Source organism: Spea bombifrons, chromosome 3, assembly GCF_027358695.1.
Source record: "Spea bombifrons isolate aSpeBom1 chromosome 3, aSpeBom1.2.pri, whole genome shotgun sequence".
In the NCBI taxonomy this organism is placed as follows: Eukaryota; Metazoa; Chordata; class Amphibia; order Anura; family Pelobatidae; genus Spea; species Spea bombifrons.
The window spans coordinates 88,984,626-88,998,646 of NC_071089.1; the positions used below are offsets into that span (position 1 = coordinate 88,984,626).

At 39.1% G+C, this 14,021-nt stretch overlaps 1 protein-coding gene across 1 annotated transcript in view; it reads left to right on the forward strand.

The window, feature by feature from the left end:
* SPATA16 (spermatogenesis associated 16) overlaps positions 1-14,021 on the forward strand; it is an 89,337-nt gene that overhangs the window by 4,219 nt on the left and 71,097 nt on the right. The window contains exons 3-4 of the mRNA XM_053460384.1: positions 10,912-10,961; positions 12,372-12,908. Coding sequence (XP_053316359.1) covers positions 10,912-10,961; positions 12,372-12,908 — 587 coding nt within the window. The remainder of the gene's footprint in view (positions 1-10,911; positions 10,962-12,371; positions 12,909-14,021) is intronic.

Sequence of the window (14,021 nt, forward strand, 5' to 3'; positions counted from 1 at the left end):
CCATTTGGTATACCAGCTTTCTGTGTCTGATACACAATGGACAGTATAGGCAGTGAACATTGTATTGCAGATTATCATGAAAACACATTTTTCAATACTGATTAAAAAAAATACACATTGTGCATTATATTAATGTATATGCTTGATGAAGTAGGGAATACTTAATAGTCAGTTGATGGTATTCTATTAAAGGCAAAGTCAGTGAGGTCACTGTTACTGGAAAGGTCCTCTGCAATGGAACAATTTGTAACAAGTGACAATTGGAATATGTAATAAACAGATGAAAAGAAACAATGCAGCCAGAGTACATAGGCATAACAGGAAAAAGATCATCTCTCTTTAATCATGCAATTAGGTTCTTATTTGTTTGTTTTTATTTTTTTTATCCTAGCTTGGGACGTTAAACTATATATAAACTTTATTCTATTTGTTGCAATGATTGTAATTGTGCTTTATGGACCCTTATTTTTTTGTTGTTCTACACAACATATAAAAGAGCAGATGCGAGGTCCAATCCAATGACCCAAGTTATTGGCGAAAAAGCATGTCTTTCTATTCAACTACTTGTCTAAAATAATTATATTTGGTGGGCAGAGTGGAATTCCCAGGTCTGTTAAGTGAAGCCTTGAGTTTGGGAGAGAAGTACTTAGGAGGAAAGAAAAAATACATTAGTCTTTATAGTCTGTTAAATGTGAGCCCTATGTCTGTGGTGTGCACAGCAGTTTTACCAGTTTTGTGTACATTAAATATGCAGAAGCTGCAAGCATATTGGGTGCCCAACTGTACCTAAGTGGAAGTGCCGCTACTGGCACAGACCTTCCACTTCCTCCAGTGCAGGGACATATTAACTTCAGTAATTCTCTAGACCTAACCCAGGATATCACCACCAGCCTCTCCTCCTCCAAACTCTCCTTACTACTGAGTGCTGGGATATGATCCCTGATGCTTCAACTTTTAAGGACTTGCAGCATTAGACTATAGAGGACTTGCTGACTCGTCAAAGTCCTTCGTAATGTTAATGGAGCCATTGGATAGATCTGTGATCTCCCTTTTTTAAAGCTGATTGGCCCCTGTTAGGTTACAGGACATGCCTCCCTAGACCTTGGTCAAATTTTGCCACTGCTCCATGGCCTGCCTCCTGCCAGATATAACGTCATATCCTGGTGCTCTCCAACTGCAGTGAAGGCACAGGATGCGAGGGAGGACTATGATGCTGTTGAGAGGGCCCAAGGCTCAGCTGTCATGGGTTTCAAAATGTAATCATGGGTCCAGGACAGCTACCCCTTTTGACCTTCATTAAAAATGGTTGTCCTTATTGCTGAGGATTATCAGGGGCTCCAGCCACAGATATTTTATATGAGGTTTGCAATTCCTCTAATGTCTGCTATTGAGTGATCAAATATATATTGTTTCTATTTTTCTATATGTGCCAACAACATTTAGAATATATTCTTGAGTTTTTCATTTCATACTTAATGTTTTAAAATTGTGCCAACTGCTATACATGTTGAGTTTATAAGCTTCGTTATGCAGTTACAACAACCTATCTTAGGTGCAGTTTTTTTTAGAAGTCAAAAAATGGGACACACTTGATTTCATAACCTTAAAAGTTGAACTGTTAGCAGTGATATTAAAAAAACACAGAATTGTAAAAACAAATCCGTTATGTCCATCAACTGAGAAGCAATAAGGAACCCTGCACCACTTAAAGCAGCCCAGACAAAGAGAAAATGGCAACTGTTCTCTAGCTCCGCAGCATATCATTTTATGCTATTGATGAGTAAGGAAAAGGTTACCAATTATTGAAATGTTACTTCATTTAGATTTGATTATGATGTGATTTCGTATAATTTTACCTCACAAAGGCTGGGTCAGATAGATGTACTTCCAGAAAAAGCTGTGCAGTACGGGCGCTTTAATTATGCCTGTCAGGGAGTATGGCTGGAGATAATTGACCATTAACATTGGGCTGTCCTAGTGATATAGTTACTTGGCAAGCATAAGAACAGAGTTATTAGGGTTAAAAAAAAGACCTATGTCCATCAAGCTCAACCCTTCTACCTATCCATCCTGTATTTGATCCAAGGGAAATGATGTAATTTCCGGCGCTCAGCAGTGAAGCAGCGTGCATCGCATTACAAGCTGGCACCGAGACCGAGTTAGAGGGCTCGCAGAGGAGAGAGAGAGGGGCGGCGAGCGGGTACTGACAACTTGATAAGCGAAAACCACTCTCCGCCCCTCTCTCTCCTCCTCTAAAAAAAAAAAAAGGCGCCTCTTCAAAAGTGCCGCCTGGGGCAATTGCCCCACTCTGCTCCATGGCAGGGCCAGCCCTGTGTATAGCCCTCTATGTTCTGCATTTCTAAAAAAATATATATAGAGACCTTTTTAAAAGCATCCATTGTATTCCATACCTTTATTGTCCTCACTGTAAAGAATCCCTCCTTGCAGGTGGACAGTGGATCACCCCCAATACCCCTGGTCCAAAAAGTGCCAGCCCCCCCTCAGTGCTGTCTAGTAGTACCAGGTATGATTACCACATTCTCTTTATGTAGAGATACTACTAATAGGCTTATGGTTCTAAATTCCTATAAGGGTTCTTTTCAGCAGTTAGCCACAGTCCTTCGGAAATCAGGTCAGGCTTAACAAGATTCTGGAGCAGCAGGTAGAATCTGCCTCATCAGGGCTAAGCCTCAGACAAAGAGTCTGACACGCTACAATGATAGTAAGGTTAAACATCCTGGGAGGCTTTTAAAGAATATTATTATCATTAGCAGAATGTTTGAACTTATGAAAGAGCCGATAATACACTTATATGAAGCTACCGCACTACAAAACCTAATCGGATATATTGTTTGCAAGCCAAAGATAGCAATATTACACGTGAAGTAGATGCCACAACAAACATAGGTTTTCATTATAGATTAATGTCAATTCAGGGAAACAAACAGATGGCTAAATAAAGATGACTCATTAATTGACTGAATAACAAGATTTGATTTAAACTGTCTGGTCAGCTGTTTGGATGGGTTTTCATTTACAGATGCTAGTATTCATGTCGGTAATTAAAGACAGATAACATCTCTCATATCAACTGCTGCAAAACTTGCATGATCCTCGGCCAGAAAATGGAGGTCATGGTTAATTGTAGTCTACAGAAGCTGAACTGAAACAGAATGCATATCCCTGTCTGTGATATTGAGAATGTAGGACAGTGTTGTGCATTTTTTTTTATCTTGGGAAGAATTCAATTAGCAAATTACAAGCACAAGATAAATCCACAATTTTCTCTTAATCAGAAACATGCACAGCTTAATAATGGTTTAACAAAGCAAAATGTACACTGTGAAATTCAATTTATCGTTGATTAATATATATAACACACCTATTCATCTTAAGAATTAAATGTAGATGTCTGGTAATTGTAACTCTGACACAGATGGTCTTGTTCATGGTATTTGGACTTCTCTACTTGAGTTTTCCTTCTGAAAACATTTTCACTGCATCTCTTCAATTCATAGAGTACTGAACCTGTAAATGCCATACAAATCATAGCCTATGGCCACTAGGTCGATAACGTCACTACCCACAGCAATGTATTTTGGCTGGGTCCTGCCTTTGGTTTGACCTAAAGCAGCACCCCGGCCACCACCTACAAGTGCCCACTCTGGCCGCTGTCCAATATGCTGAGCATTATATACGGATATATGAGATCACGTCCCAGAACAGTGTTAATGGGACAGTTGCAAGGGAGCTCTCTGATGAACCAATTGGCCCATGGCAACCCAGTGTGCCCGATTGTAAGTGGCGCCATCCCCAGATCTGCAGCCAGAATACCACACTGACTACACATCAGTAGTAAAATCAGTAAAAGAGGAATTGGCCATTTTGTAAACAATTTTAATTGTAATTCATGCTGTGGGCTTTTTCATGTATTCAGAACACATCTACTTAAAAGTAAATATACACATTTAAGCAGTGAAAAACATTCATGCAAGCAGAGTTGTGCACAAAACAAGCAAATCCAAAAAGCCAAACAGTACAATACTTAATCTCCAACATTGTTTAGATTAAAATTAAAGGAGTATAGCAAAACCGAGTCTAGACAGAAAAATATGAATGCTTCTTTAAAGTGACCACTTCTATTCGCAACATTGTAAATGCATTACTGGGCTTGGTTCCAGCAACACCAAAAAGCCTTTCTTGTTAAAATGGCATAGAAAAACACACTGTATAACATTACCAGTAGAACAGATTAAAACTTGCAATTAATATAAAATAATATAAAAATAGAATCTTGCACAAATATTTAGATAAGCTTTAAATAGCCAATAAATAATCAATAAGGTCTTAAAAATAGATTGAGCAGTAAAACAATCTGTGAGAGGTGTATAGATTATGTAAAACCCTACTCTTACTGGGATTTTCTGGAACTTTCATTTTATTTGCAGCTGTTAATATATATGATCTATTTGTATATGTTTATATTTTGATATAGGTATATATTTTTAAATTTGTTTGTTAACACGTTGGTATAGTCTTTTAGACCCACAACGTTTGGACCTTTGAGGTCTACTCACAAAGGTGGGAGTGTGCAGAGCCAGCCCCAGACATTGTGCTGCCTTGGTCTATTGATGAAAATCTGACACCCCCCCCTACACACACACCAAAACTATGCCCACCAAAACCATGCCAACATCCATTATGCTATATCATGATTAATAAATACACTCCCTCACACAGAGCCATCATCAAGAGGGTACAACTATTAAAGTTTTAAGGGACATGGCTTCCTGGGGGCCCACTTGGGGAGACAAATGACCATCAATTAGAGAGGGCTGAAGGAGCAGCCCTCAGTGACAGTATTGTCTACGCCATCTGTGTCCACAAACTGCTTGTCAATGACCCCAAAAAGCTTGCATGTGCCATCTGTTCCCCCAAATAGCTAACATGAACCACCTTTGCCCCAAACAACTTGTGAGCACCACAAACAGCTTACCTACACAATATTTGTCCCTAAATAGCTTGCCAGTGATCCCAGATTGTCTATGCCATCTTTGCCACAAAATAGCTTTTCAGTGCCCTGAAATATCCTGTCAGTGCCATATTTACCACCAAAAAAGATGAGTAGGAGAGAAAATCCCTGTGGTGTGTGTCTCTGTTTCCTTTCCTGTAACTCTGCTTCTTCTCTTGCCTCTTCTTGTTCTTCTTTCTTCCGTCTTCTTGCACTTTTCAGTGAACCTGGACTCCCAGTACATTTTCACAAAAGGGTGGGGTTACATGGCATACCCCCTCCCCTGATTGAGGCTGTCCCCATAGCTCTGCCTTTTTGCGGAAATGGACCTAGGCAAGAATAATTCAGATTCGCAAAAAATTAGAAGGGCAGAAAATACCGTATTTGCTCGATTATAAGTCGACCCTGATTATAAAACAACCCTCCAAAATCTGAATATTAATTTAGGAAAAAAAGAAAAAAACCTGAATATAGGAAAAAAGTTTTACCAGTAAATGTTAATTCATGTAAACTATGTAAACTATGATTGAGAAAAATATTTTGTTTTTATTTGCTTTTATTTTCCAACCTGCCCCCCCAGTTATGCACATCTGCCCCAGAAATGCCTTATACCCCCTATATGCCACTGTGCCCCATGATATGCCTTTTAACCCTCTAAATGCCACTGTGCCCCATGATATGCCTTTTAACCCTCTATATGCCACTGTGCTCCATGATATGCCTTTTGACCCCCTATATGCCACTCTGCATCCAGAAATGCCTTGTACCCCTATTTGCCACTCTGGCATTTAGGGGGTTAAAAGGCATATTATGGGGCAGAGTGGCATATAGGGAAGTATAAGGCATATTTTAGGAGCCAGACTGGCGTATAGAGGGTTAAAATGCATTTCTGGAGGCAGAGTGGTATTAAGGGGGTTAAAAGGCATTGCATAGAGCACTCTGCCTACAGAAATGCCTTATGCCCCCCATTAAATTGCTTATGACTCCCCGGTGTGTTGTCCGGGCAGCAGATAGATGTCTACGCGATTCGCATAGGCAACTTCCGCTTTCTGCGTCCATCGCGCACACCTTCCCCGACTGTCAGAGAGAATTCCCCGCACCGGAGCCGGGGAAGGTCTCCGCGGGGATCTCTGTATGGGAGGGAGGTTACCTTTGTCACAAGGACACTGTAATTAGGAACTACCTGTTTCCCCCACCTTCAAGTCCTCCCAACCACTTACATCTTCATGAGGCTTTGGCTATTATCAAACAATCCTCGCCCGAGCAATCGTTCACCTTCTGTCGCAATCTCATAATCTCAATCTCCCTCTTCCTCTCCTGTACAGTATGTCTCACCCCTAAGGCCGGCCCTGACAGCAATGACATGGGGGGCTGAATGGGGACAGAGGTGACAATGGGAGGGGCTGATTGGAGACAGAGGTGACACTGGGGAGCTGAATGAGAACAGCAATGACATGGGGGGCTGAAAGGGGACAGAGGTGACAATGGGAGGGGCTGATTGGGGACAGAGGTGGCACTGTGGAGCTGAATGGGGACAGCAATGACATGGGGGGCTGAATGGGGACAGAGGTGACACTGGGAGGGGCTGATTGGGGACAGAGATGACACTGGGGAGCTGAATGGGGACAGCAATGGCATGGGGGGCTGATTGGGGACAGAGGTGACACTGGGAGGGGCTGATTGGGGACAGAGGTGACACAGGGAGCTGAACTTGTGAACACATACAGATAGAGATTTAATAATTTAAACACATACACACATACCGATTTTTTTTTTGTACAAAAAAATATATTATAGTTTGTGAAAAAAGAAATTGGTTTGCTAACCTTCTACTTATTCCACTTTTGGGGGGGGGTCAAGCGACCTCTGGTAGCTTGTTTTGTATGTAAACAGGATGTCAGTGACACGACATCCGGTGCTCCAGCAGTCTGAGTACGAGGGGGCGGAGCTTTCACCCCTCACGCTACTCCCATCACTATGCGGCCATCAGATTGCTGGAGAACTAATCTAAACGGCCGCCGGCCGGCGCTACTTTAATATTTTTTTTAAAATTTAATATGGCAAGCTGATCCGTATTAAAGTAGCGCCGGCCGGTGGCATCAGCACGCATCGGTTGCTTAGATTAGTTTTCCAGCAGTCTGATGACCGCATAGTAATGGGAGCAGTGTGAGGGGTGAAAGGTCAGTGCGAGGGGGCGGAGCTTTCACCCCTCACGCTGCTCTCATCACTAGGCGGCCATCGCACACGGCCGCTGGGTGCTGATGCTGCCGGCCGGTGCTACTTTAATACTTTCTTTTTTTATTGCCATATTAAATAAAAAAATTTTAAAAGTATTAAAGTAGCGGCGGCCGGCGGCATCAGCACCCAGCGGCCGTTTAGATTAGATTTCGGGCGGCCTGGGGGGCTATTGCCCCCCTGCCCAGCCCGCCCCGGTATGTCTAATGTGTTCATGGTTTAAAACCTATATTCTCCCCTAATTATAATAGTACTGCAGAATCTGTTAGAGCTTTAATAAATGTAATGTAGTGTAATAATGTCTGTCTATACACCATTTTTTTAAAAATGCGTTACATAACATAAAAACAGCATTTAAAGATCAACCACAAAGCTTAAGCTAATAACAAACTAAAAGGTCTACGTCTTAATTGCTGTCCACATTTTATTCCAAACAACTTGTTACTTTGGTAAAAGTGATGGAAGTTAAATTACCATATGAAAGCCTACTTCCATTTAACTTGATTAAAAATTTCAGTGTCCTGATATTTTAATTTACATATTCATAGCCGTGTTCCTACATTTCTCTGTTGGGAGTTATTCATTAGACTTTAAATGTATTTCCATTGATTAGGTGAAATGGTTAATGTGAATCTGTGTATCCAGCCTTCAAAAATATCACAGCGATACTGTCAAGTGTTTAACAGGAAAGCTAATAAAAAAAAACCATACAATTTTTTCAAAGAGAGACAGATTGCAAATATTTTGAACAACGATAAATCAATTTACATTACCAATAAGTATGTCAAATTATCTACATATAAATTTACAAGAACAACAATGTTAAGTGATGATAATGTAGATGAAATATTTTAGATGAGTTTGTTAATTAGTGTTTAATTTACCCTGCTATGACAGAGAAGAGAAAGAAATAAAAAATGCAAACCTATGAAAAATGTACTTGAATGGTAGTCAGCGTTCCTAATTTCTCACTTTTTGATTTCAATTACTGTATCTAGAAATACAATTTGTGGTATTATTTGACTAAATGTTACATATTCATATAATAATTATTACATTTACAAGAAAATATGATGTCTTTAGTAGCTTGTGATAACATATTCACAACACAAGAATGCAAATTTATAAGGCATCAGGGCCACCATCAGGGGGTACAACCATTACAACTGCAAGGTGCACGGCTGTCCTTGTGGGCCACTACTCTGTTAAAAAAACTAACTCTGCACTAGATGACTAATTAGAGGGGGCTGGGGAAGGAGCCCTCATTAGGATGAAGGATGTCTTAGCCAATCAGGAGAGACCTTTCAACTCTCCTGGTTGGCTTGAAATTCAAAAGCCTCTCCTCAACATGGTGCTCAGTGTAAGCTGCATTCAGCACCAGGTAATAAACTCACTGTGTGTGTGTGTGTGTGTGTGTGTGTGTGTGTGTGTGTGTGAGTGTGTGTGGTATGTGGGAGTTATTCGCCTGTAACTGCTCATGTCTGGTATTGGAAGGGGTTAATTGTCTGACACTGCTCATGTCTGGTAATGAAGAGGGTTAATTGTCTGACATTGCTCATGTCTGATAATAAAGGGATTAATTGTCTGAGACTGCTCATGTCTGGTAATGAATGCATGTATATTGTAAGATAAATATGTTATTAAATTTGACATCTGCATGGTTCCAAAGGCTTCTAAATAGTTTTTTATAATGTAAAATGTGTATGTGACGGTGTGTGCATATGTGAATCAGTGTGTATGTGACATATGTATACAATATCTGCCTGTGTGTGTAATCCTACCCACTCCATACTTTGTACTTGAGTGGCTGAAATCAAATGTGGTCACCCTAGCCCCCGGTGGTTGAGGCGTTGCTAGTCTCCTATAATGCTTCAATTCGTCTTTGTCCCCAAACAGCTTGTCTGAACCATCTTTGTCACGAAAAAAGATGAGTAGAAGAAAAAATCCTGGTGGTATAGAGGGGGGTATTCAGTGAGTCATCTGTAAGGTGCCCTAAAACTTCTGATGGTGGCCCTGTAAGGCATTATGTATAAAACCGTTACTGTGGTTAAAACATATTTGAAAAGTGGCCTTATCAGCATACTAGTCAATGCAATACAATGCCCCCTCCATGGGCGTCATCCTCTTTGTGGAGCACCGGGATATGACATGTCTTTAAGATGCACAATGTTTTTTAATGTGTCCGATGGAGGCTGTGCCCTAGTGGCATAGTCCCCTATAGTGTTAATAGGCCACTTGGGACATCAAAGATATCCCTTGTAAGCAGCCAAATGAGCAGGGAGCCCCCAGGCTTTGGAGACAGGGAACTGGGGCCTAGTTGTTCTAGGCTAGAATACATAGCTGCATAAGACCACTTTTTAAACTTTATCCCACGCTCACTGTTTTCCCATAACCTTACTTTATTTTATCTTCATATATAATTAAGAGTATTTCTGGTAACATCATAACATATGTATTTATAAGATGCCATGTCAGCTTCTGCACATTAGTTTTCTTTTTCTTTAGAGGGAATGTGCTGAAATTGTTGTAAATGGAAGAAAAAACAATCTTTCAGGGGAGCTATTAAATATTTCAGATTTAGAAATATATTATGTTGTACTAGAACTGTAGAGTAGCTTTACAAAAGTAATGTATAACAAAACACTTTTATGAGCGTGGTACATTATACATTGACTGGGTGATAAAGCAGTGGTAATCAAAGTATGGTAATTCATAACAAAAACAACAAAAGGTAAAATTGTACGAATACAATCCTCATGAGCGGGATCCATCAATACACATGTAATTTAATAAAATGTAATTTAATTTTATTGCTGTAACAAACAGTATTTCAGTGAATGTGGCACATTTATGGCAATTATTAAGTGAATCTACCATTAACATTTTGCATATACTTAACATGACTTTAAATAGGGGGTTGTAATGTTCCGTTTCACACACAGATAAAACTGCATTTGAGTATTAAGTGCCTGTAGGACACAGAGGACAGATAACCTTTTCCCCTAAATGCACCGTCCCACATTTAGCCCAGATACTATGCTCCGTTGCCTTACCAGATGTTTCGGTTAACAGGGGACAGACACAATCACCTATTTAAGCAATTGCCCATGCTTGCCATTATGTTAAGGCATGAAGTGTACGGTGGTTACAACATCCTCGGATTCTGCTTAATATCCATATCTTGGTATCTATGGGTATCTAGAGGTATCTTGGTAGGATATACTGCACCCTAACCATATAAGCAGCCAACAGAATTACCACATTGTATTGCCTGCTACAGCTTTAGCTCTGGGCTTTTTTCTCACTAGGAATGCAAATTAAAGTAAAGATGAGGACTCAACATGTAAAAAAAACAAATAAGAAACCCATTGCCTAAATGCAACAATTGTTCTGAATTTTAGGATGAACATATAGATAGTGACGTTGGAAAAATAATCAATTGGCCCATTTTATCTGCCAGTTTCTGATCGTGTAGGTATAAAAACCACATGGAATCGTACGATTAAACTTAGGTATAGTAATTCTATAGTGGTGAAGAATAGATCTAGCCAATTCTTAGGTTTGACCCTGTATGTTTTCAGCAGTGATGACGTAAAGTGTCATTCAAATCCTAACGGTTAAAATCCTGTCTAACGGTATAAACCAAGCTTTGTGTACTACCCCAGGTGCTCTGAAATTTCTGCATATGCCAAATCACAGTCAAGGGATGGATAAGGTAAAGACAGCCCTGCTCGCCACAATACATACATATTCTTCAACATTTTAAAGGTTTTGCAGGTACACATTCAGTAATTGTGTCAGGACATGTTATCAGATGTCCTCTATACTCGGTCAGTTAAGGCAAACAGAAAAAGAAAACGTGCCATCCTAATCTATGGGAATAAATATACTAAGGTTTACTTATTGATAGGGTTTGCATTATGATATCAATGCTCCAACACAAATGCTTGCAGAAACTGTTATATTCCATTGATTATATTTTTTGTCCGCCAGTGATCATTAAGGCAGTGGGATTAAACCGTTGCAACCTACCTAAAACCAGGAGCTAGCTGGACATTAAGTGGCTCATGAGATTTTTCTTTAAATCCCATTATGAAAAGCTAGATGTGCTCTTCCCGGCAGCCATAATCTCTTTCCTGCATTGAAAGTATTCAATTCCTTGGAAAAAAAGAAGGGATAACCACTGAAACTTGATTTTTAGTTCAATAATTAAGCATTACTCCATACTGTAGTAATTTTACATTGGTTTTATTGAAGTAACCAGGCTAGCCCAAATTACTCATCTTCAAACATACAAACACAATGCGGATATACCTATTAATGTGTAAAAACTGCGGCATGGACAATTTTTGGAGTGACTTTGCCAAAAAGCAATTTGAATAATAAATCTAGTATTTAAATTAATATAGTGCTTGTTTCAGGTTATTAGCATGATGAGCTCAAGGAGCATTGTTAACATTACCCACTATTAATTTTAATTAAAACCAGTGCATAAAGAATGTGCTTAAATAAGTTCTGAATGCACAGTTTCAGCAAAACACAACCTTACAGTACGAAATAGAACAGTACAAAATAAGCTTAATCTTTAGGTATCAAAGAAGCAATCAAATATTCACAGGGTAGAAGGCTGCGCTATGAGCTTGCATGGCATAGTGCAAGGTTACCTGGATTTGAAGGTCTTTACTGTGTAAAAAGAGGATGGTTGTTTCGAGATTAAAATATCAATTAATTTATGTTTTTTGTAAACATTATAGTTGTTTTTATGTCTCCTGTACTATTTTATTATTTATGTTAGTAGACGTATTATAAAACACTCATCTACAGACACCAGACAAGCCAGAAGGCTTGTTTTTTCCCTCAGAAATCTCATAGTGCTTTCGCAACCACAAGGGATTCTGGGTAGGCGCATGCAAATAAGGTTAACAATTATCACCTTTGCCTCTTTAGCCACTATATATATATGTTTTATAATACTTCTACTACCCCTTAAATTTAAGTGGAAGGGTTTCCATCACCTTTTACCCACCATAACTTATGTAATGGTATTATTTATGTTAGAAACATATAGGGATTTTGGCATAATTCGCAGAAAATTAAATTTCTTTTGGTGCCGAAAATTCTGTAGGAGTCATCAAAAAAGAATGCAGCATGCCATGCAAGAAAAAGTGATGTTCCAAAAACACCAAGGAAACTAATTGAAGACACGTTACTGCAAAAAAAGAAAAACAAAAATAAAAATGTGGAAAAGACAACGGCAGAAACTGTTAGTAACTCACTGGAGGCTTTTACTTTGAAGGAAGAATTGAAGAATACAGGGGAAGTTATTGTTACAAAGAGAAAGGCTAAAACTCATAAAGGCAACCATGACAGACCTGAAGTTATTCAGCCTCACATAGACCTAGCAACTATAGTGAACATAGAAATGGAATTAGTCTACATTAACGAGGAGGACATTACATATGAATTTCTAGAGTCCCAGATGCCCCAAAATCTATTATCTACATGTCCAACATCTGAAGAAATATGCTCCCAAAGTACCAGTAATTTCATATTATTGCCAGAAACTGACAAATTTCTTCAGAAAATATTAGAAGGCGGCAGTAATTGCTACAGACAGAATAATTTTGCAGCAGCAGCAGGACGTTTAACAACAGCATTGGAGGTATGAGAGAATATATATATATATATATATATATATATATATATATATATATATATAATTAAAAGTGAAGACATTTGAGACATTAAGATGTTTTTATGTGTACTTTTAACATATTGGTTATAGTTCAAAAAGTTATTTTCTGCCCCTACTTGTTAAAGTCACCATTTACATTTTTCAGTAGAATGCACCCGAAAATGTATTAATTGATTCAGAGTGTGGTGGGTAAGAAGTGCTGGTCCTTAAATAGTATCCAAGTCCAGGGGCGGAACTAGAAAGCACAGGGCCTTAAAGAAGGTGGTTAAAAAAGTGGGAAATTGCCCCAGGGCCCCAAACTTCAACAGCTGGTCTATGCCATCATTGCCCCCACACAACTTGTTTGTACCTTCTTCACCCCTTTCAACATACACTCTGACACGCATATCTAAACACACACAAATTATACACACTTACTCATACTCACTAACACACACACGTACACATTCATTCTAATACACACTCCATCTCACCTCACTTGCACATTCATACTCACACACACACGCAAACTGATTTTCAGAAATATCTTTAGTGTGCCCAAAAAAGCATTAACCCCTTAAGGACAATGGATGGTCCGTAAACCCATTAAAAACAATGAATTTTGAGCCTTGAGGCTTTGTCATTAAGGGGTTAAAGATACATAAATTGAAACTTTTGGGGAAGGATATTGACATGTTGGAGAGAGTTCAGGGGAGGGCTACTAAAACCGTATTGTATTGCTTGGAGGAAAGAAGATACAAGGGACATAGACAAATGGGAAGTAGACAATATAAACAATCCCAAGTGAATCTAATAATGAGATCAGAAACCACACACACCTCATTAAAATGTATATATTTTTTATTATTTAAGTTGCGTACCAAAATTTTGACCAAAAGGTTTTTGTCAAGGCCAAGATGGAAACATTTACAAGCCACATACTATCCGTAGCTCTCCATTTGTAAAAACAAAAGGTTCACATCATAGCGCATAACGATGAACAAGAAGCTAGGCTAGAGCCAAATAATATTCTTCATAGAAACAGATAGAATTTGGAGATGTAGCCACACGCTTGAATATGTAAGATATTGATATATGAGG